Below are 16,521 nucleotides of genomic sequence, written 5' to 3'. Positions count from 1 at the left end.
CATGAAAGTTGTATCGCCTCGAGGTTGACGCAATCGACTTGGTACATATGACTCCCATGCTTGCTTACTGCGTCCGTCGCCTGCCTTCGGTCTACGGCTCGTACATTGCCCATCCCTTCCCTTCTCTCCAGAGTTGCGCTCCCCGATGGCCTCCAAGGGCGAGAACAAGGGTGGTTCTTCCACGGCGGAGGAGGGGGAGGAGGTGGAGAGGTGCCCCGTGGAGGAGGTGGCGCTGGTGGTGCCGGAGACCGACGACCCATCGCTCCCGGTGATGACGTTCCGGGCCTGGTTCCTCGGCCTCACCTCCTGCTCCCTCCTCATCTTCCTGAACACCTTCTTCACATACCGCACGCAGCCGCTCACCATCTCCGCCATCCTCATGCAGATCGCGGTTCTGCCCGCCGGCCGTTTCATGGCCTCCGTGTTGCCCGACAGGGAGGTCAAGGTGTTCCGGAACTGGGGGTTCCACCTCAACCCCGGGCCCTTCAACATCAAAGAGCACGTCATCATCACCATCTTCGCCAACTGCGGCGTGTCCATCGGCGGAGGGGATGCCTACTCCATCGGCGCCATCACGGTGATGAAGGCCTACTACAAGCAGAGTTTGAGCTTCCTCTGTGCGCTCATTATTGTGCTCACCACGCAGGTAAGGAAGAATGGCACGCTCCTCCTCCTTGTCTCACTCTTTCACCTTTGCATGTAGATTTCCCCATTTAATTTCCATATCAGACTTCATGATTTCCACTGTGCTTGCGTTTTTCATCTTCTGTTTCAATTTAATCGGAAATAAATGGAACATATAGACACTGGCAAATTCTGCCTCTTGCTTCTTTCTTCTTTCTGTGAATTCGACCCCATATTTGTATCTTCTAATATTCTGCAGCTTTCTTGCAAGCTTGTCCTGTGCTTCTCTCACCTCTAAGCTTTTATTTTCTCACTTATCCGAGGACTGTATCGAAGTATTTTCTTCTCTCTTAAATGCTTGCTTTTGGTTGGAAAATCAAAAGATTCCTCCTGCATGATGAGAGCCATAAATTTTCTTGGTCCCTCTTTGTGTACCTTTGTTTTCTAGTGTTTGTTGGACCGCTGAGCTTTTACTTGAAGAATCTTTCTCAGACTGTAATTTTCTTCATCCGTAGCCGTATAATCTGCAGATGTGGGGTCTGATGGATTACTGTCCAATACTTCAAAATGATCTATTTAAGAAGAAAAAGAAAAATTTTGCATTGAAATAGCAAGAGAACTCAGTCATTTATTCTGTTTTCTCATTTAGATATTTGTTGGTACTTGAAACCAAATCTATGTGGTTCTTACTTCATCAGATACTGGGTTATGGATGGGCTGGAATGATGAGAAGGTATTTGGTGGATCCCGCTGAGATGTGGTGGCCTTCCAATCTTGCTCAGGTCTCCCTCTTCAGGTCAGATTCCTATCAATCTAATCCTTTCTTCCAGCTCACTATGCTTTGTCCCATGGTTCCATGCTCCTTTTCCCATTGGCGAAAAGGAGGAGAATAGAACTTGTTCATCTGATGGTATCCGAACCATCTCGATCACAATCATCTAATTGGAAGACTTGTTAACTACGTTAATGTAGAGAACCTTGCAACGCACAATTATTCTCATTAACTAATGACAACTGAGGCCATGAAAGCTCACCATTCAAAACTTACTGCAGAGCTTTGCATGAGAAGGACTCGAGATCCAAAGGGCCAAGCAGGATGCAGTTCTTCCTCGTGTTCTTCGTAGCAAGCTTTGCCTACTACACATTGCCGGGCTATCTCCTGCCCATACTGACCTTCTTCTCATGGGTGTGCTGGACATGGCCTCGAAGTATTACTGCGCAGCAGATCGGGTCAGCTTATCATGGACTTGGAGTTGGTGCATTCACGCTTGATTGGGCGGGGATCTCTGCGTACCATGGGAGTCCTCTGGTGACGCCATGGTTCTCCATCCTCAATGTGGCCGTCGGTTTCCTCATGTTCATCTACATCATCGTCCCATTGTGTTACTGGAAGTTCAACACATTTGACGCGCGCAAGTTCCCCATCTTCTCCAATCAGCTATTCACTACGACAGGGCACAAGTACGACACCACCAAGATACTGACGCCAGAGTTTGAGCTCAACGTCGCTGCATACGAGAGTTATGGGAAGCTCTATCTCAGTCCTCTTTTTGCGTTGTCGATAGGGTCAGGGTTCGCAAGGTTCACAGCGACCATCATCCATGTTCTCCTCTTCCATGGAAGGTGCGCTTTGAATCTGTAATTTACTCCCTTCTTCGATTCTTTTACGAGACATGAACTGCTTTGTTTCACTTGCTATCAATCTGTAGTGACATCTGGAGGCAAAGCAAGTCTGCCATGAAGTCTGTGAAGTTGGACATCCATGCCAAACTGATGAGGAGATACAATCAAGTTCCTCAGTGGTGGTTCCTTGTTCTACTGGTAGGAAGCATTGCTTTGTCACTTATGATGTCGTTTATATGGAAAGAGGAGGTGCAGCTGCCTTGGTGGGGTATGATATTTGCTTTTGGTTTGGCTTGGATTGTCACACTTCCCATTGGTGTCATTCAAGCAACCACAAATCAGGTATACAAACCTTCACTAAATTCTGGAACTACAGATATCATATTATAGTGTAAATAACCCAATGCATTGTTTACATAGAGACCATATGCAAATGTGAAAAATACATTTCTCAAGTTGCCGATGAAATCTTTCATATTGCTACATGAATGAATATATGGAAAGCACTCAATTGTAACAAATGCCTTCCTTGTGATGGGTTGCAGCAACCTGGATATGATATCATAGCGCAGTTCATGATTGGATATGTCCTTCCAGGCAAACCTATCGCAAACCTGCTGTTCAAGATATATGGCAGAATCAGCACCATCCATGCCCTTTCCTTCCTTTCAGATTTAAAGCTTGGCCATTACATGAAGATTCCACCTAGGTGCATGTACACAGCTCAGGTGATCCACAAACTGCACTAAAAGAACATTATCAAAGGGATAGCAGTGTCTATATCTGACTTTTTTGGTTTTTCTTTCTGTCAGCTTGTTGGAACTGTTGTTGCTGGAGTCGTGAACCTTGGGGTGGCTTGGTGGATGCTTGAAAGCATTGAGAATATCTGTGATGTTGAATCACTGCACCCTGATAGCCCCTGGACCTGCCCCAAGTATAGAGTTACTTTTGATGCTTCTGTCATATGGGGCCTTATCGGCCCGGGACGCCTATTTGGCCATGGCGGGCTGTATAGGAACCTGGTGTGGTTATTCCTCGTTGGAGCTGTCTTACCTGTTCCGGTGTGGGTATTGAGCAAAATCTTTCCAGAGAAGAAGTGGATCCCTCTCATCAATATACCTGTCATCTCTTATGGCTTTGCTGGAATGCCACCTGCAACCCCAACCAACATAGCTAGCTGGCTCATCACAGGGACCATCTTCAATTACTTTGTTTTCCGGTATCGAAAGGGCTGGTGGCAAAAGTACAACTATGTCTTATCTGCAGCTTTGGATGCAGGGACAGCGTTCATGGGTGTGCTGCTGTTCTTTGCTCTTCAGAATCAGGATCACAATCTGAAGTGGTGGGGCACAGAGCTCGATCACTGCCCTTTGGCATCATGTCCAACCGCACCTGGGATATCGGTTGAAGGATGTCCGGTCTTCTAACTACGAGCTCGAGTATCGGTTCACTCCTGTGAGGGAGTTCACTGTTAGACAAACTCAATCAAGGTCTTTGGATGTGCATTGTCCTTTTAGACTTCTAAAGATGCTTCACAAAGTTAGCAATGTCAAAAACAAGCTCCAAGAAATGTGAGTTTGAAAGGTATTGAATCAAGCCATATCGAGGTTGTCTTCTGACCTTTCATCAGCTTGTGAGTGACTATACCAGTGTTTGGCATCGCAAATGAAACCCAGATCAGTACACCTTATTCTATACTGTAATGCTTGGTTTGATCCCTTGACTGCTGTTCTCTATTTGGTATAGATGTCTGGCTTTTGACAGTGAAATGTGCTTGGCTTTTGACACTGAAAAGTGCCTACGGCAGCAAAGATTAAAGTCCTCAAGTCCATGATTGTAATGTGCTCAGGTTTTGCATGTCAAATTTGTCGTAAGACTCCCTCCTCAGTTCCTAACCATCCAATAGTGCATAAACCAAGCAAAGTTGTGTAAATGCCTCAAGAAGCTGCAGCAAAGAAGAGCCAAATAAACCATATTAGATCAAGAAAGTGAAAATAATGGACATTGTCATAATTCCTCAACAGCACCTTGAGGATTTCCTTTCTTTTGTTCATTTTATCCAAAGAATGCTCTGAGAATATGACCAAAAAAAATGACATTAGTTAAATAGCAACAAGTGATTGAAAGGATATTTCAATGCTTGATCTCAGAATGGTCCAAGCATTAGGAATTTTAGGCCTTTGGAACCTCATCTTTATCATCTCCTTATAAAATGTACAACTACCAAACGAAGGATGGTCAAAATTCTCTGTTCCCTTCATGCATTTCATCCTCCCGAAAGCTTTTTTTTATTTTGTTAATGAAATATCTTCTGTCTCATTGAAGGCATGGGCATTGAATTAAACCATTTGTTCTCAAATAATCAATTAAAAATCCAAATTTCTCTTAGGCCTCTTGCCGATGAGATGAAGAAGAGGCAGCAAAAGCAGATAAGCATTCTTTGTTTCTTGTTGACGAGAGACAGAGAGGGGGAGAGAATGCTGGATATGAGAAAGCAAATCGCTGGACGAGATTGGAAGAAATGGATGACAGATGACAGACAAGCGTGCACAGGAAAAACAATTTGAAACCAAATCAACTGTAGGTAATTAATCATATCAACTGGTACAGGCTAAATTAACAATAAAGAACTACTTGAAATCAGCTAGAATCAACTAAAATTGCCCAAATACATCAAACTTTGGAATTTTAAAAGAATTTCAATCATTTATAATTTTAAATATTTACATTCAGCAACTGAAAGCAAAAGGATATGTTGAATAGGCACCTTTTTTATCCAAGTTGTTGCATCAACATGAAGGTACACAAGGTTTAGTCATATTATGGTCATCTAGAAATAGGCTTTCTTTTCATCAATTCAGACTCAGAACTATTTCCAAATCATGTACCAGACCTTTTCAAGAAAAGCTATGAGAAGTTACAGAAACACCAAGCGAAATTGTTTTCCATTGAGTGCATGTTGAGCAACAGAGCTCTTCATCCACATGAATCAGACTGATATGCTTCAGAATTCAATATGCGTGTGTGCAACAATTAGTACTCCATCCTCCCAACAACATAAGGAGAATAGCAAGCTGCTATAACTATTTGGTTACATGAATCTATTCTCATGTCATTTAGCTTTTTCGAGGGCAATATCACTAGTCAAACTAAGAGCAACCAGAATTCATCTTCGGACCCACATGAATCTTAAGAGAAATCATGTAGAAGATATATGGACTCGAAAACTTTTACTTATTATCTATCATCAGTGTCCCTACATCAAATTGCACCGAGGTCCTTAAATATAGTAGAATATGCAACCAAAATATTCACATCGTCCAAGATGCCTAGCCACCAACAAATTAAATCCTATAAAGGGTGAAGTCTTCCAAGTAGCAGTTCTAAGCCACAAGTCTACTCTCATGGTCTCACCATTCATGCGTATGATGGAGATTGGAGTCTCCAACATTTGCATGTGCCTCTTCTAAAGGAAGCAGACTGTCAGACAGGATGAACTGAGAATGTTGTTTCCTAGGACTCTTAATCCACTATATTTCCACGGATTCCAAATGATACAACAACTAGCTAAAGCAAAATGTACAAGTTAACACCAAACGCAAATCAGGAACAATTAGGTACCTCACCAAGATCTCTGCAAGACGCTGAAGCTGTCCACAGAGAGAGGTGGCCTGCCTCTGGAGGCTTGGGAAGACTAGCGCTGCCGGTTCAGCTAAAAATCCAGCAGCTCCTGCAGCTAAGAATTCATAACATCCAGGAACAGCAGCATCAATGCCTTCATCTCCTCTCTCTGATTCAGGCAAAGATCCTTCAGTTTCGCGACCCATTCAAAGAATAAAAATATTGGTCATGTAAAATAAACAAAAATTCTTCTTGCTGTTAGTTCTATAATAGAAACAGATCCAAATAAAGGCCCAAACGAGATTCAACTTTCATCATAAGTGTAACACAATAGAAAAGAATAGCAAAGAAGATAGCGGCACTCGAATTACCTAATGCAGATCGATAACACATAATATGGCAGAACATTTACTTCTCGATTATTCTCCTCGATCAGCAACTTACAACTCCGAAACTCCAGCCTTGTACTCCTTGTTTTAAGCGAGAAGGTCCCGCTCGCCGCGAAGCACTATCGGCAGCGTCCAATGTTCGTCTCGACCTCCTTCAGCGTCTGCCCCGTCACACGCCCGTCATTCTATCATGCTGGTTCAAAAGGGGAGAGCGAATCTGCAGAGGCGAAGCGGAGGGAGGACGCCCTGCCCTGGTCGAGGCCATACCATGGGAAGAATAGGGAGGATTGAGTGCTTGCCCCGCCAAGTCTAGGGTTTCAAGCCGAAAGATTCTAGGGTTCCATCAAAGAAATCGGAGAGGAGAGGCGGGTTACCGTTGGGTGGGAGTTGGTTGCGGTCGGGTGCGGGCCCCTCCCTCTTTCGTTACACAACAACGACGCGGGTAATTGGTTTGAGGTACCGTTAAGCATGGACATCGATTTCTGGAAATTATAATATTTTTTTAAATGAAATATAATAAAATTTCAAGAACATTGGAGAGATTTTTTTTTCTTCATATTTTCAAAAGAGATATAATTCTGAAATATTCTTGACAAGATTATTCGAATAATATTCGTAACATCGATTCATTCATGATGAATTGATCCAATCTACCATGTATAAGATTTTCATGATCCAATCTTATAATGTCTCTATGAAGACATTACAAGATGGATTGATTTAAAATTTAATATAAATTAATTTATATGTAAAGATAAGTGTCCTTATTGGTTTAGAAATTAGATTAATCAAAAGTGAAAGTATATTTAAGAACATTGTTACTAAGAAATAATATCATATTACATTATGGACCGGTCCATCAAATAAAGATGAGAATTACAGTTGTGATTTATTTGAGATTTTATGAAAAATATGATAATAAGAATGCCGATTGAAAAATATATTAAAAAATATATTTCTTGGGAAAATGTTTTTTTTTTTTAGAATTCGCTCGATATCTCCATAGTGTTACACATCATACAAACAAACACTCAATAGAGATTAAAAAACACCCAAACTCTCAACATGAAAGGCACAAATTATTAATGATCAAATATTCATAAAGTCATAATAATAATAATAATAATAATATTATTATTATTATTATTATTATTATTATTATTGAAAAAGGGACTTGTGACTCTGTCAATGTGGTACGGTACTGTTGTTATTACAACATTTGTGAATGATCTGTTTTGGTTTATATGCATTAGTTGAATCGTTGTTATGTGATTATTGATTGTTTGCTAAAAATAATTGTTATGAATATGTGATGAATGTGAGAGGCTAACATAATTGAATCTATGAAATCACTGCTCGCTGATGAAGTCCGTCAATAATTGCTTTTCTTTCTTATTTGGATTCACGAGCACTTTAATGATAGTTATATCATGTATACATGCATTTCTCCTTTCTGTGGAATTATGCAACATTATACAGCTTCTTTTGTTTTCTTCGAAAATAGTGAGAGAACAATGCAGATGGATAATAAACTTTATTTTGGAGAGATAATGCATCCAAATTAAACAAAGTTAGTGGTGCATCGACAACATTGCATTAATAACAATATGACGAGAAGAAAATGCTCCCATTTTGGATTGGAGACACCACCACAAGCATTAAATAGATAATGTGGTCATTGGAATCAGAGATGGCTGAATACAATCGCACCACATATCACATGTACATGATTTTAAAGCCATTTACTACCAAAAGCCAAGTAGGGGAATGCTTACGATAATACCATGTATAATATATGTATTATATATATGTTTATCGAATTTGAAGATAATAATAATTAATGGAAGAAAAAAAATTGCATTTGGTAATTATGTGGTTATGACTTCCTGAAGTGTAATATACTTTCTTTCAAATATCCATACATGGCATGGCATGGCATGTATATCCTAAGATATGTATGAACTTAATGTTGTCTCCTCCAATTTTATGTCCCAAAAAATATATTACATATAACGAAAGAATCTAAAGATGTGCAATATTTTACACAATTTTCTATTTAATTTGAACGATTAGCTTTATAAACACAATGCGTTACATAATTTCCTGATTTTATATTTGACCAGAATAAATGGGTCAAACATTTAATTCAAGTCAAAGCGAATGCCAATATCACTTATTATAAGGACGGCATGAAAAATATACATATATTTGATGGTAAGTTCGCATAAATCATATTTCTAAAATAACATCCAGAAATAAAAGACTTTTTAGGGGCTATAATCGTGACTAACATTAAATGATATATATATATATATATATATAACATACTCAAAAGATTCTTAATCTGTAGTAATGTTAATTAGCTATTTTTATGCTTTGTAAACTTATAAATACGCATATATCTGTAAAAAAATATTTTTTATATATAAATTTATCCTCTGCCATCCGTAAATAAAAACTATTTTTTCTGTTTTGTGATGATATAAATACGTAAAAAAATATTTTTAACATAATTTATTCTCTGTATATACCTCTTTCTTTAACATTCATAAATAATAATTTCTTTAATTATGATTAATATTGATTAAAAAAATTTATTTATTTTTAATCTTTTACGATCATAATAATTTTTAAAGTATGAGAACATACAATATCTTCGCTTATCAAAAAGTTAAGGATTGAAGACATCTTAATTAGTGTCTTCGACTTTATCAATTTATCCTAAGATTATAGGATGGTAAAAAAAATATTTTAAATATAGTTTGATGATAATTAACGGTGAATTTAATTTTCTGACTAAGTCGAATTTAACGAAAAATAAACAAATAGAAATGCAAACCAAAGCACAGTCTTACCAACTTTTCTTTCCATTTCTTACACAGCACATGACAGCCAGATCGCACGCGCACCCCACATCCACCCTTACCCGTTTCCTCTACGCCTATTTATATATGTCTATATACTCTTCCCCTCCCATCTCTCTCTCTCTCTCTCTTCTCTCTCTCTCTCTCTCTCTTTACATCGGATAGGCAGATATATTGTTGATGTCAAGACCACCACCGATTCTTCCGCTGCGCTCCCTTCCATTTGTCGCATGAGGCGGGCGGAATTGGGGAAGAACTGGGAATCGTTAAAGCTTAAGAAAAAGTCCGTAATTAATTCTTTTATTTATTGATCGAAAGCCGAAAAAAGGAGAGGAAGAGAAAGAGATTGACAGAGAGATAGCTGAAGAGGCTTTTGTTTGTTGTTGTTATTGATGATGATGATGATGGTGATGATGATGATTCTTTGATGCGGCCGCCCAGATCTTAGAAACGCCTCCGGCCTCTTCTCGTCCTCGCATCAGGCGCGTGCGCGCTTCAGATCGGTGAGCCCCTGGGCGCACGCGCTGTGTCGTCTGATTTCTTTTGGGTTTTGCTTTCGCCCGATCGCGGGATCGATTTCGTCCGATTCTTTTGGTTTGGTTTGGATCCATTTGCTGTCTTGCGGCGTGTTGTTGGATTTTGTTTTTGGCTTGTCCGATTCAGTTGAGGGGAGCTCCTTGGATGGCTTTTTATCCCTCAGATCTGCGACATGGCTAACGTCTGGTGTCTTCTCCTCTCGCATGTGCTACAAAACTCTCCGAGTTGCTGGTTAAGATCGATCGGATCTAATACGCATCTACAAAAGATGATTTTTTTTTCCCCCTGTGTACTCATTGTCGTCTCAATCTGATCGGTGGAGCATTATCTTGTATTCTTTTGTGCGTATTTATCTTCAATTGACGGAATTATACTTCATCCCGTGACGACGAAGAGAACTGGAGCTTAAAAGGTGTTTAATTTGCAGAAAAGAGAATGCAGTCGGATCTTGGGAAGCTGTTCATTGGTGGGATTTCCTGGGACACCAATGAGGATCGCCTGCGGGAGTACTTCAGCAACTATGGTGAGGTGGTGGAAGCCGTGATCATGAAGGACCGGACCACTGGCCGTGCTCGTGGTTTCGGGTTCGTTGTGTTCGCAGACCCGGCCGTTGCAGAGCGAGTTGTAATGGAAAAGCATTTGATCGATGGAAGAATGGTAACCGTCTAGCCTTTTGTTTTCTACCTTCTTTCCTATTCTCCTATCCTTGTAAACCTATATGCTTAGTGCATTGTAAATTAGGAATGTTGTAATTTTAGAATTATGGATTATGGATGCTGTCTCATGAGTTTTGGACTCTTGAAAATTCTTGATGGCCAACAACTTATTCATGAAGTTACACTAACTCGATCGAGTTTTCAGGTCGAGGCGAAGAAAGCTGTTCCCAGGGATGACCAGCAGATCCTTAATAGAAACAACAGCAGCATCCATGGCTCTCCTGGTCCTGGTCGCACCAAGAAGATATTTGTTGGAGGCCTGCCATCTACCATAACAGAGAGTGACTTTAAGAATTACTTTGATCAGTTTGGCACAATCACTGATGTTGTTGTCATGTACGATCACAACACCCAAAGGCCCAGGGGATTTGGTTTCATCACCTACGACTCAGAGGATGCTGTGGACAAAGTGCTATTTAAGAGCTTTCATGAGCTGAATGGTAAGATGGTTGAGGTGAAGAGGGCTGTTCCCAAGGAACTCTCCCCAGGGCCCAACATGCGTTCCCCGAGTGCTGGATATACCTATGGTCTGAATAGGGCAAACAACTTTCTCAATGGGTATACTCAGGGATACAATCCAAGCTCGATCAGTGGCTATGGGATGAGAATGGATACTAGATTAGGACCTCCTACTAGTGGAAGCAATGGTTTCCCTTCATTTGGTCCTGGTTTTGGAATGGGGATGAATTTTGAACCTAGTTTGATGCCAAGTTTTGGAGGAAATTCAAATTTTAGCAACAGTATTGGTTATGGACGTGGTTTGAGCCCATATCTCGGTGGGAACTCTACTAGGTACAGTAGTCCCATTGGTTATGGTGGGGGTAGTGCAAATACTAGTTCAGTTTTTAGCTCAATGGCTCGTAATGCATGGGGCAGTGGAGGTCTTAACTATACTACAAACTCTGCAAGTTCCAATGCATATATGGCTCCTGGGAGTGGGAGCCTTGGTGGCTTTGGCAATAGTACTCTAAATTGGGGCAGTGCTTCCCCTATCTCAGCTCAAGTTGGGGGGAACACTGCAAGCTTTGCCAGTGGAAATCTAAATTATGGAGATGGAGACAATAACTTCGATCTGGGTGGTGGTAATTTTGGAAGGAGCAATGGTCCTAGTGCCATGAAAACTACCCTTGCTGCATCAAATAGTGGATTTGAAGGATCCTATCCAGAACTATACGGTGGCAGTTCAGTTTATGGAGACCCTACTTGGCGGTCGTCGTCTTCTGAACTTGGGGGTACTAGTTCGTTTAGCTATGGACTTGGTAATGCACCTTCAGATATCATAGGCCAGAGCTCTGCAGGTTATGTGGGTGACTATAACATCAACAATAGACAACCAAATAGAGGTAAGCATTTATTTAACACTGACCCATTTGCTTTTGTGTATAATATTTTTTCCTTGAAGAAACACGATATAGGCATGAGCATGGGGATAAATATGAAACATGAAAGGACTAGTTTTAGTTGTCAGTGTAACGAACAATATCGTGCATCAATTGAATCCATAAGTCCACTAGGTTCTGCAATCAATTTTCAGAGTTTTAACCTTGAGCCTTAAATCATGAATTGGAATTCTAGTATACATAATCTTTCTCTTCATTGTGATGTTTGTAAATGCTGCTGCTGCTTGTTTCCTTGAGGAAAAATTTAGGCTAGAATACACTTATATATGCACATACCCAGTCTGGAATTGCTAACCATACATTATTTGTTAGATATTGAAGAACTGGTGGCACAAATTCAACCCTTCCTTGCATCATTCTGTGTACAAAATCAACGTTCAACATCGCTAGTTGTGTCCTTAAATAATTTTCACAGTCCGTATTAATCGCTGAACACTGCCTGTTTGCTTCAGTTTTGTACATTAGCATAGTGGAATGGCATCATATATATTTTAGAGTATATTAAAATTATGTATTCTCATTACAAAAATCTGCTAACAACATATTTTGGTAGAATATGACTTGCAACTTCATTGGCAATAGCTAGATTCCTAGCAGATTCAGACACACCACTCGAGTTCCAGAGATCGAAGATAATATATACTGCTGAAATATGGCAGGTTTTAATGTACAGGTCAACATGATCCATCAAAACATGATCTTATGCAGATTGTAGATAACACTGAAAAATACTTCACACTGCTACATGTGGGTTTCTGAATGTCTATTCTATCATCATATAAAATCCACTTTGTTCTTCTGCCTACTTAGCTTCTTGTGTGCAATATTGGTTCTTGGCTCCACATGGCTTGGGCCATATGTCCCATTTGCCTTGCTAAGTCAAAATGCTTTCACTATCAGAAATATTTGTCTTCCAATGGTTCGTTTAATGAACACAAACTCTATATTTATAACCTGGCTGATCAGATTTAGAACAAGCACTAGAAAATCGTGTGCATTCATTTACAAGATGTCGGCTTGCACACCTGCTGCACTTGGCATGGTCTTGAATTTGTTCTGTGCTTTGGGTAGATGGTTGTGCCATTGAAACTGAGTACCTGTGTGTTGGAATTTTCTTGATGATCCTTGAGATTCCGAATGTTTTCATAGTTTTGTTTGTCTCAGGACTTCACCCAGCAGAATCCCTCATTTTGTTACCATTCCCTCTCAAGTTAGATCCCCTTGTCTCCATTCTTCGAAGAAAGGACTCTAACAATTAAAATGCTATTTAGTTATGTAGAATCTTCAAGATTCTTCTTTCAGCATTAAAAGGGCTAGGAGAAAATTTGGCTAGTCATTCACTTTTTCCTTGTATTCCTGTGCAAACAGATTATTGTTTTAGGCTGATCTTCTTTTGCTCCCAAAAGGGCAGCATCTTTCATTAAAAATTGTTTTCTTGAACAATAGGCATATGTCAGCTACATGTTCCAGAATCTTTCTCATGTGTCATCTTTTCTTGCTTCCACCAGTTTTACACATTGCCTTGAAGTACATATGAGACAGGACATGTTGTAGCTTTGTATCTGAGCTTTCTGCAATTAAGGTTTTAGCTGCTCCATCAAAGGAGTGTAGGAAAATCATTTTTACTTATCTATCCCACTCTACCTAGAGAGTTCTATCACAAATGCCCAATGCTGGTTGTCATTATTGCTTTTGTTATGCCAGCCTGACCATGGTTGCAGTACTTGGAGCATCATTCCTTGATCAACAACGTAACTTCTGCATTATCTGGAGCTCTTGTACCACATAGATTTCACACCCCAACTCAATGGGTACAATGTTGCATACAAACAATGTTTTGCTCTAAAAGATGCTAGGCTTATAATAAATTTGTGACAGAATGTCTGTATATCATCTATATATTGTCAAAAGATAACACCATAACATATAAGATCCTCATCAAAGAGATAACACCATAACATTCAGTATAACATATAAGCTCTCACCCTTCATAATTCTACATAGATCAAAATATAGAGCAATGGTTAGCATGGTATTCACCTCATTGGCACCATTCCTGTATACACACATTATTACTCTCTAATTTATGAATAGAGAAATAATAAGTCAGTCAACAAATTATTTGCCAGAATCTTTCTGGTAGATCAAATATATTTCAATGTAATCCAAAAAAGATAGGAAACATTATTATGATTAGGTAATTTTTGGAAGATATCTAGAAAAAGATGAAAACTACAAATCCATCACTTTCCAGGAAAACTCTTAAGATAACAAATTTGACAAGAGTTGAGTTTAAGAAACATAAAAATACTGTAAAACTAAACCATGTTTCACATAAAAATACTGTAAAATACTGCCAATGGTGGGTCTCTAGATCTAGAAGATTTTGAAATGGCTCCTTTCAGACATAAGACTAGTTGGTCTTAGCAAGACTTCTCACTAAATCAACAGCCAGTATTTTGGACATGGACTGCTTAATAGTGAAAATTCGACCTAATTATGCACCCACAAATGATTTAAAAATTTTGAAAGTGGCATGTAGTTTTTTGAATTCAGCTCAAATGACTACTAACTCATGTGTAATGGATGTCTAAACCTCAAGTCGCACCTCTGGAAATATGATAGCACATACATTCTGAAGCAAAAGAAAGTTTAGAAGTAGTGGAAATTCTAATTTATTTAAAGTTACAAGCATAAATTACAGATTTCACATTCAATGAAGATTTTTGCAGAAAAACTAATCAGTCTACTTCAATACTGGAGTGTGAAACCCTGTATCTCTTAGTCTGAACAGGAAATGACATATTTTAGATGCCTTGCTTCATTAGAAAGAGAAGAGAGGAGGAAGATATATAAAGAACTAATGTACACTATGAAGTTTGGAAGCAATAAGTGGACATGGTGAAAAAGAAAATGTTTAGCTGCTTTACAATGGGTTGGAGACCAGGGCTAGTTTGTGTCAATTTTTATTGGATTTGGGTATTACAAAAGAGGTGCTTGTATACCACTATGGGTTGGGAAATAAAGGTTGACAACATTGGCAACAATCTCATGCTTGACAGTGCTTCAGAATTTATTTACTTTCTCAGGCTGGCTACAGCTTTGATTGGTTCAAGATGGATATGTTCTAAAAATACAAACTTTAAGGACACATTGGCATGGGAACTTAATAGTGTGGCTCTAGTATAGCTCTATATTTTTTCTGAGAAATAATGTTGGGATGAATTTCTACCATAGAAATCCGGCAATAACTCTCTACATCTCTACATGTATGTTGCTTGAGAATTAACTCTTCTTACTCATTAGGAGGGTTAAAGTTGTTTTGCTTCTGCTCCTTGTATTGGATTAATGAACTCAATATCACTTTTCATAAACCAGCAAAATATAACAGTTGACATTATATGTTACAATATATAATTTAGTTGTATTGCTGTTTCAATGGATCCGATTGACTACTACTTGAACCCTGGTAGTGTACTAAATAACTCAGATGAAAGATTTGCACAACACAAGAAACATGGACTAAACTGTCTGACGGTTTTAAGAGGCTATCATGCCATTCAATAGATATGGACACAGTTTTTTTTACAAATTTAGAAGGCTTTGAGAGGCTTATATAGATGCAACCTAAAACAAATGACTAATATACAACACAAAACAATGGCAGTCATTTTTGACTGTGGGTGATATGTTCAAAGTAAACTCTATTATGCTTCCGTATATTGTCTGGTATACTTCACTGAGATTGTGTTGCCCCTTGCTCATATGTTTTACCCCAAGATGCTGCGATATCAGTTGGCAGAGAGCTGAATTTTGAGTCTGACTATTTTTTCCAGTCAAACATGTTATTATGGAGTCATTCTTCTTGTTGAGTTTTTCACGATAAGTACATTTCCTTTGTAAATCTGTTTCCTGATGTTGATTTTTTTGTTGCAGGAATTGCTACTTTAGTTGGTACTTTGAGATCCAAGACAATGATAGGTGAACAATCTTGCGAGCCAGATGCATGACTTTTAGTTTTACATATCTCGTACAATATATGGGGGTTAGTTAATTTTATAGACTATACAGGAAGGTATTTGAGAGAAAAAACAACAAAAGGATTTCAGATTCAGAAGATTCAAAATAAAGCTTCTTGTGTGAAGGTTTGGAATTTGAGTTTAGTTCCACATGCCGTGTAGGTTTTGTTTCTTTGGGTTTGATTGAGATGTAATTTTATCACGGGATAAAATCATAATTGTTCAGATTTATGCAACTGATGTGCCAAATAGACCTAGTAATGTTCCCAAGGAAAAGAAAGATAGCAAGCTGTTGTAATACCTGGCAAAGTTGTTGGTTCTTGTCAGGTTCTCTATTAATCTTCTTTTTATTTTCTTTCCAATTTTATTTGTTACCAGAGGGTTGGTTGTTTGTATTAGTTTGGGACTTACACGGGGATGCTTTACGGTCCCAATATAACTCTGTTATGTACTGTGATTCATTTCTTGAGTTGCATCATTAGTCGTAACCATTTGCGTCGTGCATTTGCTCTTGCTTACGTTTTGTTTCCGGAAAACCGCTTCATAGCATCATGTGCTTTTGCTGTTGTGCCTAGGTTCTGCCTTGTGTCGCTTGTGGGAAAAGGTTTTCACGAGTATATCCGATGCTATTTCTTGCTTTGCTCCTAAAGACAGGCATATCGATCTTTCCATTTTCTTTTTTGGCTGTCAAAGTGTATCCCTTGACATTTTTGCATGTCAATGTGCTG

The 16,521-nt window shown here is 39.1% G+C and overlaps 2 protein-coding genes and 1 long non-coding RNA gene across 3 annotated transcripts; 2 read left to right on the top strand and 1 right to left on the bottom strand.

Annotated features, from left to right (window-relative positions):
• The first annotated feature begins 60 nt into the window (after window positions 1-60).
• LOC103968592 (oligopeptide transporter 3) lies at window positions 61-4,010 on the top strand. Its single transcript, XM_009381857.3, has 6 exons — window positions 61-646; window positions 1,323-1,420; window positions 1,678-2,247; window positions 2,334-2,589; window positions 2,793-2,975; window positions 3,060-4,010. Exons 1-6 carry the CDS (start codon window positions 146-148, stop codon window positions 3,672-3,674), a joined length of 2,223 nt encoding a protein of 740 aa, XP_009380132.1. The 5' UTR covers window positions 61-145; the 3' UTR covers window positions 3,675-4,010.
• A 45-nt stretch (window positions 4,011-4,055) lies between these two features.
• LOC135650559 (uncharacterized) lies at window positions 4,056-6,579 on the bottom strand. The gene is made up of 3 exons (XR_010501573.1): window positions 6,240-6,579; window positions 5,869-6,055; window positions 4,056-4,192 (listed from the first exon to the last, which is right to left on the bottom strand). It is a non-coding gene; the product is annotated as an uncharacterized LOC135650559 (long non-coding RNA).
• A 2,649-nt stretch (window positions 6,580-9,228) lies between these two features.
• Window positions 9,229-16,254, top strand: LOC135650552 (heterogeneous nuclear ribonucleoprotein 1-like). Its single transcript, XM_065170009.1, has 4 exons — window positions 9,229-9,624; window positions 10,086-10,315; window positions 10,520-11,717; window positions 15,711-16,254. The coding sequence occupies exons 2-4, from the start codon at window positions 10,094-10,096 to the stop codon at window positions 15,782-15,784; spliced, it is 1,494 nt and encodes a 497-aa protein (XP_065026081.1). The 5' UTR covers window positions 9,229-9,624; window positions 10,086-10,093; the 3' UTR covers window positions 15,785-16,254.
• The last annotated feature ends 267 nt before the right edge of the window (window positions 16,255-16,521 follow it).

Source organism: Musa acuminata, chromosome BXJ3-10, assembly GCF_036884655.1.
Source record: "Musa acuminata AAA Group cultivar baxijiao chromosome BXJ3-10, Cavendish_Baxijiao_AAA, whole genome shotgun sequence".
Lineage (NCBI taxonomy): Eukaryota > Viridiplantae > Streptophyta > Magnoliopsida > Zingiberales > Musaceae > Musa > Musa acuminata.
The sequence above is the reverse complement of the archived record's forward strand: the minus strand, read 5'-3'. Positions and strand labels throughout refer to the sequence as shown.

Coding starts and splice junctions, on each gene's coding strand:
- LOC103968592 (XM_009381857.3), top strand. CDS start 146: ATGGCCTCCAAGGGCGAGAACAAGGGTGGTTCTTCCACGGCGGAGGAG. Junction 647..1,322: donor TTATTGTGCTCACCACGCAG/GTAAGGAAGAAT, acceptor TTACTTCATCAG/ATACTGGGTTATGGATGGGC. Junction 2,248..2,333: donor GTTCTCCTCTTCCATGGAAG/GTGCGCTTTGAA, acceptor ATCAATCTGTAG/TGACATCTGGAGGCAAAGCA.
- LOC135650552 (XM_065170009.1), top strand. CDS start 10,094: ATGCAGTCGGATCTTGGGAAGCTGTTCATTGGTGGGATTTCCTGGGAC. Junction 10,316..10,519: donor ATTTGATCGATGGAAGAATG/GTAACCGTCTAG, acceptor TCGAGTTTTCAG/GTCGAGGCGAAGAAAGCTGT. Junction 11,718..15,710: donor CAATAGACAACCAAATAGAG/GTAAGCATTTAT, acceptor TTTTTGTTGCAG/GAATTGCTACTTTAGTTGGT.